Source organism: Nymphalis io, chromosome 3 (assembly GCF_905147045.1).
Source record: "Nymphalis io chromosome 3, ilAglIoxx1.1, whole genome shotgun sequence".
Taxonomy (NCBI): domain Eukaryota; kingdom Metazoa; phylum Arthropoda; class Insecta; order Lepidoptera; family Nymphalidae; genus Nymphalis; species Nymphalis io.
Genome location: NC_065890.1, coordinates 12111259 through 12134297, shown reverse-complemented (window position 1 = coordinate 12134297; position 23039 = coordinate 12111259). Strand labels below are relative to the sequence as shown.

Sequence of the window (23039 nt, the reverse complement as noted above, 5' to 3'; positions counted from 1 at the left end):
TTGAAATAAATCTTCGAAATGTCCCTGTCCCATTCTTCAGCGACGGTATATATCTTTAAAATATATATAAATACATTTAAAGATAACGACAACTGTAGTTTAGTTTAATTGGCGCAATTATTAATCCTTATCAATTTAAATATCAAATCAGCTTAAAACGTTTTATGTAAGATTAATACTGCATTTTACACTTTAAAAAATATCACTGGATAGATTAAAGATTACATATATATGACAACAATGAATATACAATGAAATAAATTATTATTTTCACCCCATCTTTGTTTAATTAGCTAATTAGATGTAGTGAACATTTTTCGTAGTCGTATTAACTTCTCGATTGGAATACAAAAGAGAACTTAATCGAACAAAATAAAGAGCATTTACTAGCTATGTAAACAGCCTAGAACATCCAGTATAACCTATGTTAAGGATCAGTCAGTGCTCTTCCCTAAGTGCCAATAATATTTAAAGTAAAACAAGTATAAATTGTATCTGAAGCTGTGATGGAAGTATTGTTTGATTAATGCATTGGCGCGGACAAAGAGTCGTTTAAAAGAATTTCGACCAGACGAGCTATAAAAAATCGAAACAAGTTCAGCTTGAACGAGACCGCAACCGCAGGCGTGTTGCAAATAATAATGTCGATCACAAATTTCGGCCCACCTTGCAGCTAAGGCTTGTGTAGATATTGCTATCGCATTTGGCCTAAAGCAATGTTCGTACAAACTTGCTTGTGACAAAAGTGTATTGGGAACACTGATTAATTGCAAAAGTTTTATTCACAGATATAGATAGATAATTTAGTCGAAACGCAGCATAAATATGGAGCCTTAACATTTTAGTTTTGTGGTATCTTTCAAGAGTATTCCAAGATACCGCTTAGTAATTATATTCTATAAAAATCGGTTGTAACTATAAAAAGTTATAACAACTTAACGTTTACGTTTATAATTACTTGTTTACCGCTATTGTTGTTGTTAACAAAAGTAGAATAATGTTAAATATGATTATTGAAATTCGTTAATATAATAATACTGAAGTTTGTTGCATATTATTAGGTTTTTTTAATTTTTCCATTAATATAATACTAATTTAACAAGAGCAAAAGAGGTTGCAGCATTTTATATATTACTTTATAAACGTATTTTATATAGCTTATACTTTTAATGCAATCAACATTGCATTAACATTTGTATATGAAAATAGCATTCGAAGTCGAACTTAAAATGTAAGACTCATATACAAATCTCAGGCAAAGTTTCACTTCAATGAAATACTTTGAATTTCGAATACATAGAAAATGAGAGTGTTATGAAGAAAACCGCAAGAATTAAATAACGTTAACCTAACATTAAAGAGGAAACGTGTTATTAACTTAGCTTTCGATTGCACCGATTTTAATATATTCATGAGAATTCTTCGCAATGTTCTTATAAGCATTTGAGGCTTCCGCGAGATCGAAGATAAGGATTATTCCCATGTAACACTATTCTAATTGTGTTGAAAACAATGCTTCGTTGTGTAACACTACAAGCTCTAAGTCAATGTTTACCTAATATACCATTATATTTTTGTTTGTAAACGATTACCGTTTTATTAATTTTTTTTATTTCGGCAAGATTGTTTTGAAACTAATTCAAATTTAGAACGCGAAATTTTATTATTGACTTATCAAAAGACCTTGACTTTTTTTTTAAGTATCTTTTTTAACTAAACTATTTTTCACTCAAATTACGATTTTCAAGATATTTTAAGTCGATTTTTGTTTGTCTTTTTGTAATACTTTTACGTACTTTTCATTTATAAAATTTGTTTTATAGTTTTGTTGATGCAGTCGCACAACAGTGAAAAGTATTCATTATATCGATTCCTTAGTATTTTTTATAATAAAAATATTTATAATAAAAACATAAAAAAGGTTCTCTTTAACAAATACGAGATTGAATAAATCTCTACGAAGCCTTATCGAATACGAAACCAGACCATACTATAATTTACCAAAATAGAATAATTAATTGACATTTAGATAAAGGTCGTACGTCAAAGATTGACGTAGGTCCGAACCGAGAAAATGTCTCGTGACGTCATGAGATACAACCTATACATAGCAATAATTTACATAAACCTTCGTTCGTTAATTTAAATTTCGCTTTACATTTCCCTTTATCTGAGAATTTAAACTGTATTGTAGAAGACATCCCGCAATGTTTATTAAATATGATTTTAGTGACGTATTTTGATATGACATTTTCTCGAGAGTACTCCCTAGGGTTAGGGCGCATGCGGGAAACGGGGCAACCCTCGAAAAGCAATATGGCGACGAGCGCCACGAGCTAAGCACGCGCCTTCTATTTACAACGCTTTGCGCTAAAAAATTTTTTGTGGCATTTTATAAAAAGAATCATATCTTTATTTTGCGAGGAAAGCTTGTTAAATGTGTTCCCCGTGATTTTGAATTACTAAACCGTTATTCTGTTTCGTGACGCAGTGCGATCATATGTGTTTTACGGTTTCTGAGACGAATAAATCACAGGTCAATGCCGTCAAGTGTTGTTTAGATATGTAATTTTCGCGCTTAACGTTCCGTGCAGTGTTTTACAAAACAATAGCTTTTCGTTTATGTGAATAAGTATTATTTAATTCTCAGATTGGTTCTGTTTGTAAATCATATAGTTTTACTATCTTTGCCAATTTTAATAATAAAAATAAATAAAACGGTGCAATTTATTATCTGTGACTGTTTAAAATAATCATAAAAACTGTTCATAATAAGTCTTCGCGCGTTTTTTTGTGATAAGTGTAAATATCAGTCAAGCTGCGTCGTTCAAGGGTATCTCCGGCGGCTCTGCTGCTGGGTACAAGGCCGGTGTCTGGCTTAGTAGAGCCGGTTCGAAGCCCTGAAGAGCAAGCATTGGACGTCGCACAAGACAAATCCTACTGGGGCAGCGTTGCCACCACTATGACAAGTATACGCATTCAATGCAATTTTTACGCATATGTTATCTTTAGCCGATATTTGTTTTCCTTGAACCATATTTGGTTACTAAACCAATATGTCACAATATGCATGTCATGATAAAGTATGTCGATGATTTTTTGTTGAAAATTAATTTCTATAATAAATTTAAATTTATTTCCAAACATCTGATATAAAATTGTGACATTGATCAGATCCTAACTAAATATTAATATAATATTTATGACTTACTGGCTGACCTTATATATATTGAATAAACTTAAATTTAAAAAAATATATTTGTATAAATTTAACAAACGCACTCTATATAGCCGTATGCCCCCTCAATGAGCTTCCAGTCGATAAACTGAGTCATCAGTAGTTCCCTACCGCGTCACAGCTGACTGGGAAGTAATGCACCCAACAAAGCGATATCCTGAAGTCGTAACTTTGCAAAAACAATTAAGTTACTATTAATAACTAGTTGAAAGCATTTTTAAGAAAGTAAAACATAATTAACGCGATAATGTATTGTTACGACTTTGTAAAAACAAACACTTTTATTTTATTTTAATCCCATTAACTTCAAATCATAGTCGCTATGCGTTTCATACACATAACATTAAAAAACTCTCATGCATCAAACAGTTGATGTACAAAAATTTAATGATATAACAAAGTTTGTAATTTGGTACTTATTCTGCGCCATATTGGATTTCGTATGACGTCATAATTATATTCAGGCAGATATCTAGTAAGGATATTAATCTGTTGATATAATAAACACTAACGTACTCTTAAAAGCAAATTCGCAAGCTTTCTTAAACTCTGTTTCTTCGGTAAATTAAGAAGTAAATAAGTTGTAGCTTAGAAGTTACTTAACTCACAACACTTTATCGTTCTCGTTTACGCAGTTCTATTTTCACAATTACGGTGAATCACAATAAAGACGAGACAAATCGATTCACGGCGACCTTAAATAACTTTGTCAAATATCAGGCGTATCTCTCGATGATTTGAAAGTTGGTTTAGTACATTTATTATTGGAACGTATTCATGTTTGAATAACATTATTGCATACAAGCTTAATGAGTGTTATTTTATAGAATAGGAAGACGGACGAGCATATGGGCCACCTGATGGTAAGTGGTTACCAACGCCCATAGACATTGGCATTGTAAGAATGCGCCACCAACCATGGGAACTAAGCTCAACTGGCTCACTCACCCTACAAACCGAAACACAACAATACCAAGTAGTGCTGTTTTGCGGTAGAATATCTGATGCGTGGGTGGTACCTACCGAGACGAGCTTCCTATTATACAAGTCTGATGAAAGGACTTCAATATAAGCTTTAGTTAAATCGAGACAGGTTGTTCACTTCAACAAATCTTTTACGTCGACAAAGCGTAAAATTGAACATATTGCATTATTGAAAAAGTATCTTTAGTGTCTTTTTCTTAACTAGATTTAAAATAACAAATGAATTCACAATTGTATAAATAAATTGTTTTTTTTTTCATTTGTAGCATTTCAGGTCTAGAAACTGCTCTTATTACATTAGCGCAGTTACGTTCGCGAACGCTCTTGAGATTTCCACTTACCGTTTGCATCGCATAAATCTGACATGTAAAAGCAACGAGCGTGCTAATCAGGGTAAAATAGAAGCAAACATAAATATAACAAAGTAGAAGAAAACTGTAAGCTGTTCGTGTATTAGTTTAAATATGATAAAATGAATGTAACGTCTTTATTAATATATCTATATTATTGTAAAGATATTAACGTTAAAAGAAATAACGTGGATCATATATTCCCGACCGACTAGCCAACTGTGCAGAAAATATAGTACACAAGTGTGTGCGTAAACAGAATCTATTATCTATCTCTCTTAATCTTGTGGTACAGCAATTTAACTGACGGGAGAGAGTACAGGCGCATAACCTACTCTTTTCCATAAGGTACGAAAGTGTTATCACTGCCATAAGGTACGAAAGTGTTATCACTGCCATATACCAAACTCAAGGCTGCTACTAAGATTTTTTTAAAGGAAACCAAATTATCTATTCATTGGCCGGATCCAGGGTTTGATTCCAGATCTCGTTATCTGCGGCTTTGTGACCAATGAGGCAGTCAAAGATCTTACTATTTTATATAAAATAGGTAGACAAATGTTGTATGTACAACGGGTATCTTTAATCGTTTCGTCGTTACCGTTTCGAAGTTATTATTGAACCCTTACGACTCGTAAATTTCATGATTAAATTAAATTTACGTCAGCAATCGTTTTTATTATAAAAATAGAATCAAGTTTTCTCTTACAAGTTTGATCTTCGTAAAAGTGAGTGACAATATTTTTGGATATTATATCAAAGCAATTTAAATGAATTCTGAGCAAGAATATTTTTTATTCTTGTAGTAACGTTTTGATGGCCAAGGAAATTTGGAAAATATATTATTCTCACTTGGAAAAAAAAATCTATCATATATCAGACTAATAATGGAATGGAATGGAAATATTTCCCTGGGGCGTATATTTTGCTTGGTCTATTTTTAACTTATTAATATCAGAATTGTGTTTGCTGAACATGTCCCTTTGGGATTTTTCTCGAATATGTCTGTAACTGTCGTAAATACATTGGTGAACTTTAGCATCATATTAAGTTTGCGATTCAAGTTATTGAAATAAAAAATGTTATCGGAATAGTTTTTTTTTCTTTGACATTGATACCTACATAATTCAATTTAATGAACAAGCGCTTCTAAGTGTGAGTCAGTGTATTCGCAGGATATATAATTAAATATAAAATAAAAATTAGTGTCTGGTTGGCACTACAACTTACAATTGGTATATGTAGACTATGGACTTAAGGGATCATTTGTAATTTTCCCAGTACTTTTGCCTTTTTTATTTTTTTTCGATATTTAAAAAAAATATTTTTAGTCTACGGCTTCGCCCGTGTTTGTAATTTATGCCGGAACTCATATTTTATCACCATTGCATACATATAATAAGTGTTTCTATTGTGGGATGCTACAAACAAATAATTTTTTTTTTATATTATAAGATTGCATTGTTATCAGCCTTATATGCCTTAAATGCCTAATTATTCGAAAGCCCGAAAGCGAGTGAAATTTGAATTGTAAGATTACAAAGAGATAAATATTTATGAAGCTAGAGAGTTTGTATTGTTTTTTTATTGGTTTGAGGAAGGTTATAACAACGCGACGGCTTTGAGGAGTGGGGCAGTAACCATAAACGTCAATCAATATGGCAGACTGTATGGAACAGACACATTTACATACTGTCTTTAAGTATTTCAATCAATCAATCAATCAACAGCCAATCGTTGTCCACTGCTGAACATAGGCCTCTCCCAAGGTGCGCCAAAGCTCCCTGTCTTCCGCCTTCCGCATCCAGTTGGTGCCCGCCACCTTCTTAAGGTCGTCGGTCCACCTGGCTGGAGGGCGCCCTACGCTGCGCTTGCCGATTCGCGGTCTCCACTCTAGGACTCGTCTGCTTCAACGGCCATCGGTCCTAATACATACGTGACCAGCCCACTGCCACTTCAGCCTGCTAATTTTGCAAGCTATGTCGGTGACTCCGGTTCTTTTTCGGATGATCTCATTTCTGATCTTATCCTTCAAAGATACTCCGAGCATAGCTCGCTCCATAGCACGCTGAGCGACTTTGAATTTGTGGACTAGTCCCGCAGTTAGTGTCCACGTTTCGGTATTTTATATAAACTAAAAACAACATGGATCAAACCTGTACTCCTGTAAATATCTTCAACAGTTCTCACTCAATTCTCGAATTTGAAAAGCGACTTACGGGGTAATACGACATTTTAATTCCCGTATCCTTTAAATGTTATAATTATTATAGTAAAGTTTGCAATCGCTTTGACATTTCACGATCGCGTTCTGAGGTAAGTTTCGAGTTTGTTCTTACCGAATAACTCCACTTGTCAGTGATAAAACGATACTGTTATTGCAAAAGGTAATATCTTCAATTGATCAGTACTTTTCGCGTTTGAAAACATAAAGCGACATACGACTTTTCATAATTTATTATTTCCGTATAAACCTATTCCACTAACTTCCAGTTTCTGATACGTTCATCAAAACCAAATTAAATAAACAGAAAAAGCGACTGAGGAGCGCTCTGATTGATAAAAAAATAATTATTATAGTAATGCGATGTCTGCTTTCTGTCTGATTGCTTAATTTTTTTTCACAGTAAAAGTAATAGCCTGTTAATGACCCACTGCTGGCATAACTTCAATGTAATCAGACACAAGCAGGCTTCCTCACGATGTTTTCCTTCATCGTTAAACACGAGATGAATTATAAACACAAATCAAGCACATGAAAATTCAGTGGTGCTTGTCCGGGTTTGAACCCGGTTAATCTTAATCATCGGTTAAGATTCACGCGTTCTAACCACTAGGCCATCTCGAATTTCTCGATTTTATTCATTTTGATTTAATCCAGTTACATATGAACAACAAGTCCAATTGATCGTCTGCATAAATATTGCTGCCTGAGAACTGCACTGCGGTCAAGCTTAGCGTTTATCAAGACCTAAATACCAAGGTTTTTTAAACCAGTCACAGCTTTACGAGCTAGCGTGACTAGTAATAGTCAGCCAAGTGGAACAGTTACTAATTATACATATATATTGTTTACATTGTAATGCTTATACAAAGTCTACGAATTGCGAAAACGATACATTTAATTCTGAAGTTTGTCAAAACGAACAACTTTCTTCGACATCTAGCTTGTCGTACCGATTTCGTACGGTTTATCTAGATCCTTATTCTAAATAACTGTCTGGATAAAATGCTTATATTTCAGGAAAAACACACAAAGAATTTTTTTATTTTATTTTTTACATCACAATCGGGATCTATGGATATTTATGATTATATATTGAATATTTAGGAATTCATTAGAAGAACAAACATACAAAACTCTATTTTTATTAAATAATGTACCTGCTTCCGAATTAAACTCGAATCTTTTATTATACAAATATTATAAAAAATACTGTATCTAAATAACTAAGCATTATATATATTTTTACATAGCTTTATATATTTGTGTAATACCTCTTCGAAAATTACTTTATAAAGAAAACTGTACATCTGTTTCATAACTTAGTTCAAATAGATTTGAAGTATGAAGTGAAAGTAAATGACTGTTATTTATATTTAATTTTCTTGTAGTAATAATTGAATTCGTAAAACTGCCGTTAATACGAACTCAATGCAACTTAAAAGATAAACATTTATTTTAATTCCTTGAGTAAATTCCTATATACGACAGACATATAAACACGTCGGTATTATTCTACGAAATACGCATTCATTATTTCCTTAGTTAAGCTAGAGAATATTAAAAGAATAAAAAAAAAATGTCAACATGCTGATTGCAAACCATTGTTTCAACTTAAAACTGCTAGTTTCACATTGTTTTATATTTATTTACTTGTATTAAATCGTGTCTCTCGACTCTTTATTTTAAATTCATTTTAATAAAAACGTTTCTAATTTTCTAACATTTAACATAATTTCTAGCTTAATATTTTGATAATGCTCATTATATACATGATAATTAAATAAATTTTTCTAGCGTGACAATAACTCGTCTCTTCAATTAACATAATTTAAACGTAAAAATCATAAAATAAAATTATAATCATATTTTTTTATATCTAATGTGATACTTGTGATATTGTGAACTTACTCCACGCTGCTATAGTTCGGTTTGGGGTATGGCACATGGCAGATTTTAATCTGACTAATGCATGCTTCCTCACGATGTTTCCCTTCACCATCGAGCTAAGAATAATAAACACAAACTAAGCAAATGTATAAACCTTGCCCGGATTTGATTCTAAATTTAAATTTGGATATTTAGTTTAGAATTTATTCTTACTTCTATATTGAAACTTAATATGGAAATCGATTATGTATTAGAAAACATACACACAACACAGACATAAAATACTTATATTTATTTTAATGAACATTATTTTATTATTATTATTTGAATATTCTTGAAAAATAATATATAGCTTTTAATTAACGCGTAACGAAATAAGCGTGTAATAGCTAATCATTGTAAAAATTTATGTGTAACTATCAAAATATGAGTCTGATTTTATCACGATCCAATTCAACGGTCAATTACGAATTCGAGTCTTGCAGAATCAAAGAACTTCAAAGCGTAATTATTATTATTGTAATTGCTTTGGGTAGCAAAAGGTTTGGCATTAACGTACTGTACTGTTGTACGTGTCAACTGTCAGTAATGAAAAAATATGGATAGAAGTTAAATCTACGTAATTCAAGCACGAGCTAGCCGAAAATAGTATAATTTCACCCCAACCGCTTCGGAATGGAGGCCCAGTGTGCTTATATCTAAATTAAGATCGTTTTATGTTATAAAAAACGTTATTTTCATATAATTTATTACGGTTTCATTTCCATTCAACAAACGTAGCACATTGACATTTCATCGTTAATAGAGAGGCAGTTTAGGTCTGCAGTGTGCAAGGACGGCGAAAGTAAAAGGCTTACCATAGAATACCAGTTGTGTAAGTTGAACAGATATGTAAGGTTTTATAGGTTGTGAAACGCGACGCTTTTATTTGATATATTAATTCGTTGCGGGATCTAAAGGCGATTGTTAATACGTGATGCAATTTACAAATACGCAACTTTTGATGTATGATGGCTTTTTATATTGATTATCGACGCAATTAGATTAATATTTTAAGGTACTATTTGTGTGCAACGGTTTTAGATAATATGTAACCTTTTGTGAAATGTTTCTAACGCAATGAAAAAAAAAAATTATTATTGTTGTAAGCATTTCCTACTAATCGAACTTAGGAAGTATAACGTTTTTAGATGTAAAATTAGAAAAAAACATTTCTCGCACTAACACAATTAGTCACACGAATTACCAGTAGATGAAATTAGGAAAAAGTAAAAATGTTTCAATATAATGTCAATGACGTTCGGATAAGTTTTGTTTTAATTCAATATTTCTTTATCTAAGTTAAAAAATATTACATTAAAAGCCTGTGAATGTCCCAATGCTGGGCTAAAGCCTCCTCTCCTTTTTTTTTTTGAGGAACAATATTAAGTAATTAATTTTATTTTAAACCATCCCGTCTTCTCAGATCGAAGAATACTCGAATTTTATTCTTCACAAGCGTATACTATAGACATAGAAGTAGATGTTATTATTATGACTTATGAGTTCGAAGACTTAACTTGTTTTATTGTTTTAGCAACGAGTGGGTCCGGCAGCGGTCCGGGCGGCGGCGACACGCGGCGCGGCGACGTCACGCCGCACGCGCCGCCGCAAAGACGTCTCATCAAAGTAGACTTTGACAACCTTGAGGTGAGTTCATATTAGCTTAAGAATTTATCACAGATAAAAATACTCCAATGTATAAAGAACTTCACATACTGCCCAGTAAACTCTTTAAAAAAAAAAGTAAAACTTAGAGACCTACCTTTTTTTTTCTTATGCCCTTTGCTACTCACTGCTGTTGTTTATAAATTAAACCAAAATCTACAAGACATTTAAAGGTCCGCAGTGAATGTGTCCAATATAATGCGTAGAAGAGGTATATATTATACTGTATATTTTATTATAATCACACACAGCTTACAAATAACACACGTGTTATTTATCAAGTAACTTTGATTGGATGTCGCTTACGTCACTTTGTAAACCAGTTCGAATAAGCAGCTTCACTTCCGCGCCTTTTTCCGGTATATAAACACGTGCAACTCTCCGGCCTATCTTTGCACATAAAATCATGGCGATCGGTTGCAATTGTAAAAGTAAGTCATAGCAACAATTCGCATACACTTTCGCATTTATAATACTGTTATTGATAAGGTTAAAATTTACCAATACAAAATATTTATGCATGCAACGCAAGGATGAATATTTTATTCATTTATTATACACAATTAGCAGTTTTTAGTATTCGATCAATTGTTTCTTCCTTCGATTATAGATTTCATTCCCAACTATATGTAAATAAACTTGTAACACAAGGTTATCAAGTAAGCAATGAAACGAGTAATCGTTTTGAATTAACAAAATATAATGAATTAATAAAATCTATGGTTTTTAATAATAGGTAGGTAAAGTGTATGGTTTGTTTAAGCTTAGAGCATAAATTGGTTGAAATATGATAAGAAAATAATAATTAATAAAATATTTACGTTTTCACAGTTTAAAAATGAAGCATACGTCCGCCATAATAATAGGTTCTTAGTGATACAATAACTGTAAATTTTCCTCTCGAACTATTTTTTGTCTCCGATAAGTTCCATTATTATATCGTTATTTTAAGAGTTTAACACATATACTTAGGTGGATTACAAGAAATAAATAATTGAGAATTATTACGGCTTTTGACTGACGGTAGCTCTAAAAAAATAGATGAGTAACAGTTCCCGTGTTTATGTATCGATACGACCTTCTTGACTAATTCCATTATTAAAGATAAAAGTAAGAATAGTAAAAACAATTAATATCTATGACAATGGCTTTCGAATTCAAAATGGTAGTTTCGTTAGAATTTGCACGAAAAACGAGACGGTACTTTTTTTTTAAACTAATAAATTTTTTCGATTTTTCAAAAATAGAATATACACAGATAACGTCAAGCTCAATTGTAAGCAATTTTATTGAATATTTTTATTCTATATGATAACAATATTTCGTCCAATGATCTCATTAGATGCAGAAAGACTTTACTGTTAACCACGACAATCGCTATTATATACAAGTTTTTATTGACATTTATCGCTATTGTATATAGAATACAAACTTTAATCTACCTATAAAATGTACCGCAGAATGTGAACGCGAAGTCATTGCTTTGTAATTTTCTACGTTGTTCAATCAATCATATAAAGGTTGCTCCATTATTATTTTTTTGTTTAGCTCCAAGCGAAAAACAGCTTGTTCACGACCCCAACTTCCTACACATTAATTAAAGATCAAACGTAAATATGCCTAATATTTACATCACTTGAAAGTATTATAAAAGTAACAACGAATAATCGACCATATGTCACCACTTATATGGTTTTAAATAAAAAATATATCTTTAAATAACTCTGCCAAGTTCCATCGGTATCTGTTCAGCCGGTACATGAATAATATTTAAATTTAATATTAGTAAGTCAAGCAGTTCATATTTCTTTATAATATAAAATTATTATTTATTTTTATGACACAGTACAGTACAGTAACAGCCTATTAATGTCCCACTGCTGGGCTAAGGCCTCCTCTCCCTTTTGAGGCGAAGGTTTGGAGCTTATTCTACCACGCAGCTCCAATGCGGGTTGGTAGAATACACATGTGACAGAATTTCAATGAAATTAGACTCATGCAGGTTTCCTCATGATGTTTTCCTTCACCGTCAAGCACGAGATGAATTATAAACACAAATTAAGCACATGAAAATTCAGTGGTGCTTGCCCGGGTTTGAACCCACGACCATCGGTTAAGATTCACGCGTTCTAACGTGGTGGAATAAGTTCAAAGCTTTCTCCTCAAGAGGTAGTGGAAGTGTCAGCCTACCTGTGGGAACATTCACAGACTGTTACTTAACAAAAATAACCGATTAACTCTTATAAATATTGAAATAACAAAAATTTTCTGTAATAACCCAACAAGTTACTGTTTTTTTCGAAGTCGGTACTTTTCATAAGCAATTATTATTATTTATAATAGTCTAATATCTACAGTGTTTACAAATGAAACCGTTTATATCTAGCTCAGTGAACTAGCAATTTCTACGAGTTGGAGCAAAAAGGCCTATAACAAAACAGCATCCGCCTTCGTGTCGATGACTTATCAGAATCGCCAGTGTTGCGTGACGTAATTAATTTTAAAGTAAATTGCTCGTATTTATTATGAAAAACAAAGTCGGCTCCGTGGTCAGCTAGGGTTATGTAATATTTATAGGCAAAATCAATCAGAAGTTGGTATAATTATAATACATAAGAAATACATGTTTCCCAAGAATTTAATTTAATTTGATGCATATATTGTATTTAAGTGTATACTTACATATATATGTATGTTTATTTATGTATTAATATATTTTTAAAGTTATAATAACTTCATTATAACGTATTTATATGTATGTTACGTTTTTATGTCTGTTTTTTGGTGTAGAATAAAAATGTATTTGTATTGTAATTTAGATTAGACATATGTAGAAGATAATATTGATTATGATTAAGTCTTACTCATCTTGGTCACGGCTGTCTATCTCAACGGCCGAGAGCCAACCGCCCAAGAGATGTGCGTTCAAAATATTTTATCTTGATCCGATCTTGAGTTAAACCTAAGACCTCGGGTTCTGCAGCCATATATATATATATATATATATATATATATATATATATATATATATATTCTTCAGTTCATCAGCGATAGCAATAACGATCAACGATACATTTACTGATCATTAACTGCATCATTTGAACGTAATTGTTAAAATGAATACATGAAATTTATATTAAATATGTAATATTAAGAAAAATATTTGAATCTCTAACAGTTAATTGTCTTAGGCTTCGTTTATTATTTGTCAAAAATTATATACACTATCGCTACTTGTACTATACTGAATTTACAAAATACGTCGTCACAGTAGGCTTACTTGGTGGTAGGGCTTTGTGCAAGTCCTTCTGGAAAGTCTTTTTACTATCCACTCATCAAACATTCTACCGTCAAACATCAATACTGGTGTGTTGTGTTCCGGTGTGAAGGGTGAGTGATCTTAGTTCCCAAGGTTGGTGTATTGGCAAGGCATTGCTATTGGTAATGGTTATTATTTCTTACAACACAAATGTCTAGCAGTGGTGAACACTTATCATCATGTAAAAAAGCTAATCAAAGTACAATGAAATAATTATTTGTTTAAAGTGAAGGTAAACGGTAGTATAACGTCTTAGATATCACTATAGCAAATGTCGCGGATTTAGCCTTCTATTGCGTTATGGGTTTTACATGAATGACTCTTCTGTAACCTAACGGTAAACAAATATCCTGTAGAAAGTAAACAGTTACACATGAGCAAACGTTTCTTGCAAGATTTCAGTAACCTACATTTAAATTATACGATTTTGAATCCTAATGATATAAACCATGGAAAGGTTTTTCATTGGAACGCTTAATGGTTATTTGTCAGTATGAAATATGTTGATACAACATTTACGGAAAAAAGTATGTTATAATATTTAGACCTGTTTATAAGAAAAATGTTTTACAATTATTTTTTGTTGTAATTTTATTTGTAAATTAAATCTTTTTACGTGACTTATATACAATAATAAATTGAATCGTTTACTATACATTATAATTATATACTTAAATATTTATTTTTATTAACGTAAGATTTAAGTATATTGTTATTACGAGTGTATTTTTTTAAGTTATAATTAAATACTTTATGGCTATTATTAACAAAACTTTGCAACGAAGAAAGAAACGTCAGTAGTTCTACCCTCCACATAAGAGCTAAATCAATAGCTTTATGACCATTTCATTGAATAGCGGAATTATATACATTTTTACTGGTTATATTTACTGGTGGCTTTGTGCAAGCTCGTCTAGGTAGAACCACCCACTGATCACATATTCTACCGCAAAACAGCAGTACTTGGTATTGTTATGTTCCGGTTTTAAGGGTGAGTTAGCCTGTGTAATTACAGGCACAAGGGACATAACATCTTAGTTCCAAAGGTTAGTGACGCATTGGTGATATAAGCGATGGTTAACATTTCTTACAATGCAATACAATGTCTATGGACGTTGGTGACCACTTACATATAAAAAATATACTATAAAAAATAATAATAGTAAATAAATAAATCGTCATATCAATTTACTGTTGGTCTATGTATATTATAAATATAGTCCAAAGAAGTAATCGCAATGAGTTATTTAGCTCGCAGGCTATTAGTATTAACCGTGTTGAACCTTGGACGGTTATGTTTTTCTAAGCCATTTACCCGGAAGTAGGCTTGACTGAATTCCGCACGATTCGATGGCATTTTTTCCTATGATTTCAGGTCGCTTTAATTGTCTTTTTTATGTGTGTTGATTGTGTCTTTTGAATACTTAGTAAACTAGCAAAGCCCGAAGCTTTAGCCGCGTGAAATTCAGCTTGTAATGAAAATCCTTGAAATTCTGCAATTTTAACGTATATAATGCATACTTAATTTAAATATATAGACTATTTATTAGGTAGCAACGGTAGTCTAAGATATAAAAAAGATTGTGGTTTTGACTTTGAAATATTATTTTTATTTAAAGATGTGTAGATGATTCTTTATCTTATCCGCATTATGGTCTGAATCCATGATGTGTCAAGCGTATACCGCAATACAGTAGTAAGAGCATTGAACTGTGTTTTAGTTTCGTGACCTCCTGACCCGATAATGCTACGAGACTTGTAAAAATAAAATTGGACACATATCGCTTCGACTCTTCGGTTTTTATTACATTTATCTAAAACGTTACAGTGGCAATCGCAAAACCTGCGTTTTTTTTAAATATACCATAATCTAATTTTGTTGAGGCTACAACGAGCTTGATTGGAAAAGTGCTTCGGAGGTACCTTTAAGTATAAATAAGACTTAACCAGAATATAATACTCATTATTAGATGTTATACAAATTATGAAACAGTTTATTATATTTATTTAGTAAAAATAACATCAGGTGGAAGTTGCTAATAAGATTTCTCGGTATGGTCTTTAACGTAATTACGATTTCTATTATTTTTTAATTTACTATATTACATAACTATTGTAGTAATTTATACACGCAAACTCATATATTACTCATATGACATATGATTAATATATGAGCTTGCGTAAATGAATTTCCTTCAAGCTTTAAATATATACATAATTGTTCACAAAACAAATATAGATAATATTATAAAATAAAAAGGTGTAGGTAATATTAATACGATAACAACCGATTAAATTCATTTTTAAGGTAACGTAAATGTTCTTTTCATTTTCGATTATTAAAATATAAACTGAAGTGCATGAAATAATCTTGATGGCTGTGACTGTATCGACACGGATCATCTATATGATCAGTAGCAAAGTTGGCGCCAAAAACTAATAATGGCGTTCATTTAAGCAATGAGATGACAATTGAATAAATAAATAGATCAAGACTTAGTTAGTAGGTTCAAAGCGACGTAAGTCCGAATGAAAATTTCACTCTCAACCCTATTGTTATTAAATTGATTTTGAAGTTGCATTACGTACAAATAAAAAAACGGTATATAAAACGGTAACGGTATATATAAAATATTGAAATTGGTATTAAATTAATTGCACAAATTTGTCTGTTGGTCCGTAGGCTTATAGAAATCATGCTAAGAAAGTATACCGTCAATATGAACGATAAGAAAATAATACGAAAGTTTCAACAGAAACGGTTCATTACTTTTAAAGCATAAAAATAAAACCGCTATTATCTATGGTCTATGGTTGTCAACAATATAATACTAAATCGTTCTAATCACTTTTGTAATGAATGCCGCTTTCCCAGGCGTTAAACGATCATTGTTTTTATTTGTAAATTAAATCTTGATTGAACAAAGAGTATATTCGATTACGTGATGAGTGGACAAGATGTAATCGATGCCTTTGTCGGTTGCGTAACAGATAACTAGACAACTATACGTACACGCATGCGTTGATAGAAAACTGATTAAAAATTAACAAAAAAGAACCTTTTTGGTTAATAACACGCAGAATTTGCTGCCAGTATCACGTTTAATATTAAGATAAATGACGCGTTAAAACAAGTGACAAATCGAAATTATTTATTATAAGACTTCTCTTGTGAGCTTGATTGGGTGTATTTGAAACTATAGAAATGACCATTTCATACGCATAAAGGTTTTACTTCTCAGTGACACACAGTGTTGGACATGTTTTTTTTTAATTTTTTTAATATTATTTTTATTACTAATTATAAATTATTCTGTTCAAGAACAGAAACCCACAAGATGCCAGTCTATCGCAAAGTTTTACATTCGTCATTTTAATAAATTCTATTCACGTAACTTCACTGGAAACTTGTCGAATGCGACAACCTCGAAACATTGAAACGTTGACGTGAATAAGGGCATTAAAGTGATAGCACTTTCATTTTTATTAACGCTTATGAACTGCAAACGTTCATAAAAAATTTAAATATCGAATTTTATTGCAGTAACAAATTCTTTTACACGTGACGAACTTTATTTTTCCAATTGTCATTTACAATAATAATTAAAGTAAAAGGTTTCAGTGGCATTAACAGTCTTTCAATCTTTTGACGGTTATTTCAATTATAATTAGGAAAAGGAATATTAAAGACGAAGTAAATGGAGCGAAGAAACAAAAAGCGAAATAAAACAACACATAAACTGCACTCTTAGTGTTCGAGTACCATATTGTACAAACGTACGGCCCATTTACTAGACAGAGTTGTCGGTGTTCGCCTGACATAGATCTTGTACAGGGCTTCCACCTCAATATGTCAGAAACCAGGACAAGGAGAGGAAAAAATAGAGGAAATTTATTTGATACACATCACACACACGGCAAGTTTATACTAGCAAACAGTTTGGAATGTGCGTTGATATTTCTGTCAAATGTTCTTTTATATAATTATTATTATTTACTTTCTATGATAGACTAATTGATAAATTTATATTGGAACTGAATCTAGACATTCAACTTTTCGGTTAATTAGCCAAATAATCGATCGATAACCCTGGACACGGCTGCCATTTGTTCTTAAAGTCATAGTCCTTGATTTATGTGAAGCTTGAATTAATTGTGAATTAAAAGTTTTGTTAAATACTTAATTAAAGTTTATTTTTAGTATGTTTTCTTTTGTGGTGTTTTTATATTAAGTGGTCCAGTGACCGGGTATTTTGGGCATTGGACGTCAAGGGGAATTTTCCGGAACCTCGATGTTTTTCAAGTTTATGTTGCTATACTACTTTTTTTTATCACGCTGGAAAAACTACGCGTTTCCCCCATATCAAGCGGGGTTGTATGTGGGACTCGTCGGTGTCCACAACGCCTAGTGCGGCAAGCGCACCAGAATAGCTACGAAAGAAAAGCGGTACTCTTTCTGTCTTTTCGAGGAGCGCCACGGTATCGCTTGCTCATACTACTAAAGTAATTAATCAATTACTAAATTTTACATTTTTACTTTATCAATAAATAACCTAGTAATATTAGTATATAGATAGGAACTAATTTAGAAGTAACACATAGATCTAAAATTGTAAGCATTACAATTAATTAATTTAGGAAATTCTAAAACGATGCGTTTAATTGAAAATATTCATTATTTTGAATTAAATATTTTATTTACATGTCATGGTGCTTAAAATCAATCGATTAGCTTTTTACTCGAGAACATTATATTATATAATTAATTTGATTTATATACTTAAAAGCTCGATAATCAAAGGAGACAAAACTGTCTAAATAAGCGGTCAAGCATCCCAGTGTTTAGAAAGTGCGTAATATAAAATATACTTACATTTATTTATATATATTACTCAACATTATCAGATATATCTAGCAGTCAAACTGCAGTTTACAGTAACATCTAAATGATTTATTTTATTATATGTAAGTGTTGGGTTTTATCTTCTGTTTATTTTGTTAGGCTGCTCCTAATCAAATTCGAAAAACAACAAGCTGCCTACATAATCTTTTGGTTTATGCTACTATGTTTTTCCTTTCTCGGCTCTTAAAGGTCATACGAATGCTGAAATATTATTTATAAGCACAACATGTCGCAGAGACGCGGAAGGCGACTAATTTGAAATCTTAATTTTGCAAATTTATTTCTTATTTAGTTTCTATATTACGAAACAAATTTCTCGTGTAAAGTATCTGTGTCTTAGTCGATTTTAGGCTTTGTGTTAATAGTTAATGAATGAAAACATGATAAATTAAAATAAAATGTGTGGTTTGTGCCTTAAGCCTTGCGGGCGATCTTGACACATGGCTGCTTCTTCAACTTTTAGTACCTCCCAAATACAGGATGCGTGTACGAGTATGTAGTACTAAAAATGGAGTATAATAATTTCTGTTTAGTTATGAATCAACAAAATTCATTATGAAATATAATTTAGCCGATTATTCCATTGAATGCGAATATTCAGTACTATAACGCTTATAACTCGATAACCGTTGAGTCTGCAACAGACATTTCAATCGGTAATTTAAATTTGATCACAGCTTTGAATTGCCTATCGTCAGGATAAATCATTTAAATTTTCAGATTATCTACTTGAATGGAATTACATAATAAAATAATATAATATAATAATATAATTAGAGTGTAATTACAGGCACAAGGGACATAAAATCTTAGTTCCCAAGGTTGGTGGCGCATTGGCTATGTAAGCGATGGTTGACATTTCTTACAATACCAATGTCTAAGGGCATTTGGTGACCACTTACCATCAGGTGGCCCATATGCTCGTCCGCCTTCCTATTCTATAAAAAAATATATATATAACTAGTCGTATTGAAAAACTTTATTTAATGATAAGAAATCTATATAATAATAAGTAATCATGAAGATTTATCATAGTTTTTTAGTTTCCATAAAGTGTAACTTATATCATACGGAATGTAATATGACATATATGTACACAAAAAAGGGTCAAATTTCGCCCAAAACGCCAATTTTACGCCATTAAGTGATGCTAGTAAATATTAATTTGATCCGTAACCGTAACAGCCTGTGAATGTCCCACTGCTGGGCTAAAGGCCTCCTCTCCTCTTTTTTGAGGAGAAGGTTTGGTGCTTATTCCACCACGCTGCTCCAATGCGGGTTGGTAGAATTCACATGTGGCAGAATTTCAGTGAAATTAGACACATGCAGGTTTCCTCACGATGTTTTCCTTCACCGTAAAGCACGAGATGAATTATAATCACAAATTAAGCACATGAAAATTCAGTGGTTTGGTGGCTTGCCCGGGTTTGAACCCACGATCATCGGTTAAGATTCACGCGTTCTTACCACAGGGCCATCTCGGCTTTTTTGTTAATTTGATAATAAAAAAATAATTTGAACGTTTCACACGAAGGTTTTAGCAATTATTAAGGATGTTATAACTGCGGAAGTGAAAGGCGCCGTTTAATTTAAATGATTGATGTCAGCGATTCAATATTACCTGTTATAAAATAAAATTAGTGTCTAAAAATGCTACCCTTTCAAAGCGTATGGCTTTGAAAGAGGATCCGATTACAATAACGTTTTAAGGTAAATTATAAAAGTAACTGACGCCTTATATAGTGTATTTTTAGTTAAATATAATAGTGGGTCATTTGATCGTAAGTCACCTTTGAAAAAAATATTGGAAGAGCTAATGAAGTGTGAAAAACGACAAGATGAGGATCTAATATAAAAATATATACGATCGAAGATGTAATAAAAGATTTTAAGTGTTATATGCATAACGTCTATTCATAAATACATTATTGTACATAGGATGACGAGGATGAAGATGATACTGAGACCTGCGTCAGCCCCGAGACATGTGCGCCGCAGCCTTTCCCCAGGCATACAGCGCCGCAGCAAACAGCCCCTAAACCTTGGAAAAGGACCGGTAAGTTTTCTTTGACTTTGCCATTATTCCTAAAACCTAATAAACTTGTTTGATCCACGTCTGCTGAGGCAAACACGGCGTAGGAATAAGTATAGAAAGTATTAAGCAGTATTAAAAAAGCGGATGGCTTCGTTCACAATCGCAGGCTTATGCAGGATATCCTTTATCAGCAATATTGTGAAGATAATAATTTTGATAATTAATAACTTTATCGTCGAAGTTATTAACGATGTATTCTAATTGTTTAAACGTGTAAATAAAATTTATTATATTGGATTGTAAAGCAATGATTGATCCAATTATAAAAGCATGGAAAATGTATGGAAATCGGCTAAAATATAATAGCACTTTCTCCTCAACGCACGCCTCGTTGTCGGAATAGTCGCGGGAGAGACGCCGCGTGCCCCACCGCGCACGCGCATCTCCCATCACGAGTACCACCAGTTCTGCGACGAGACCCTCGAATGTATGAGTGCATGATGTGACGTCACGCTTCCGTATAGTGCTATCTCATTTATTTGCAAGTGTAGCTTACGCATTTAAATCTAACAAAATATAACAGTTGTTTTCTATAAAAAAATGTATTTAGGTTAATCAAGTACAATCTGGTTTTTTGACCAAATCTTATTATATTTTGAATTAATTAACCATTATGCGTTCTTAAATCATGGTAAATTATTAATTGAATAATTTATTAATGTTAAATCATATTTCACAAGTTCGATTCATGTTTATGCACGAGGTGAGCTTCTGCTTAATTTGCAATATTTTTTTTATCTTTATTGCTTATTATCGTTTTAGAATAAAATTTTGTTTTATGAAAAGCATTACGATAAATATTATTAACTGTAATATTTATAAATGGTTATTAGTTATTAACTGAAGTACCTACCTACGTTATACTGAAGGTAAATATTTAAAACCTCTACGATAACACAATTTAAGTATTTAATTTTTAATATCCGACAGTTTTAAAAGCTTTATTGCCAGCTATAAATTTTCAAGATCTCGTAAAATATAAATATTTTTTATTGTACATTTCATTTTATAAGGTCATTTAAGAGTGGTACAAAAAGTCAAAGCGCATTTCTGCCTAACCTACAATTCTTTGGGCACTTAGTAACGGTTCTTTTGACCCGCTAAACTGTAAACAGGTTTTGTTTAGATCGTATTTAATTTGGCATTTTTTATAAATTATGGAATTCGACAACATCTTTCGATTTTTAAATCATTCCATTTTTAATCATAAATTGTTCCAATCAATAATAATATTTGTTTTATCTATATTTTGTAATATTTATAGAATATTAGGCGCGCTTTTACCACAGATAATCATATAAGCCCGTAGAAATAAAAAATATAGAAATTAGACAACTCTAAGGCCCTCTGCCTTTTGCTTGCTTTCTAAACTTATTGTGCCTATCGTATCTTACGTTAGAATTGGCTATTTCTATATTTTTTACCGAATAAAGACTCTAGTTACAATATAATAAATATAGTTTTATCTAGTTCATAGTCAAAATATTTCGTTAGCTTGATTTAAATGTTTTAATTCTATTCTATTTCATTGAATAATCACAAGGATGTTATTTCTATATTGAATGTTCGACGTGCTTTATTTTAGGTTTAAAGTTAGATATGTTTTAAGTATTTTAAATAAAACGAAAGAAAATATGGGCGCCCTCCAGCCAGGTGGACCGACGACCTTAAGAAGGTGGCGGGCACCAACTGGATGCGAAAGGCGGAGGACAGGGAGCTTTGGCGCACCTTGGGAGAGGCCTATGTTCAGCAGTGGACAACGATTAGCTGTTGATTGATTGAAAGAAAATATACTCATATTTTAATATCGTATTGGACTTCATTCAAAAATAGATCATTTTGTATATATTTTCATAAGATCAATCATTCCATTCACTCGTTCAATCGACCTGACACGTATTATTGTTGTAGCCTATGACCTCGCGACGCAGTGCCCGTCCCGGCGCGCGTCGATGCGACGTCACACCGTCACACACCCCCCCTGCCCGCCTACCGACGGAGCGCAATCGCTGCCACACTCCAGGTAAACTTTTTAGCCGACGACAGCGCCAAAGGAAATATCAAATATGACTTGTATGTACGTGTAAGCTACCTAGATTATAAGTTTGTCCTAAATAACCTTAGGTTTCATTATAATCAGATGACATATTGCGTACACGTTGTCAGGGGTATAGAAAAGGACTAACTCCCAACTTTGTTGGAAAAATCCTTTTAAATAAATATAACCAAAACAATAAATAATCATAATAGACATTTTTACAAACGCTAAATTTAATATATTCATTATATAGGCATATATCGCGTATGCTAGTTTCCAATATACTATTAA

General features: G+C 32.1%; 2 protein-coding genes across 3 annotated transcripts in view; both read left to right on the top strand.

Moving 5' to 3' along the window:
* Positions 1–23039, top strand: part of LOC126781252 (larval/pupal rigid cuticle protein 66-like) — a 271467-nt gene that overhangs the window by 125591 nt on the left and 122837 nt on the right. The window lies entirely within an intron of this gene.
* The window catches only part of LOC126781205 (protein spire), a 156715-nt gene that overhangs the window by 127199 nt on the left and 6477 nt on the right, over positions 1–23039 (top strand). Inside the window, exons 9-12 of one of the 2 annotated variants that reach the window (XM_050506067.1) lie at positions 10263–10375; positions 20554–20671; positions 21054–21137; positions 22622–22733. In XM_050506067.1, coding sequence (XP_050362024.1) covers positions 10263–10375; positions 20554–20671; positions 21054–21137; positions 22622–22733 — 427 coding nt within the window. The remainder of the gene's footprint in view (positions 1–10262; positions 10376–20553; positions 20672–21053; positions 21138–22621; positions 22734–23039) is intronic. The other variant, XM_050506068.1, reaches the window with a different exon arrangement.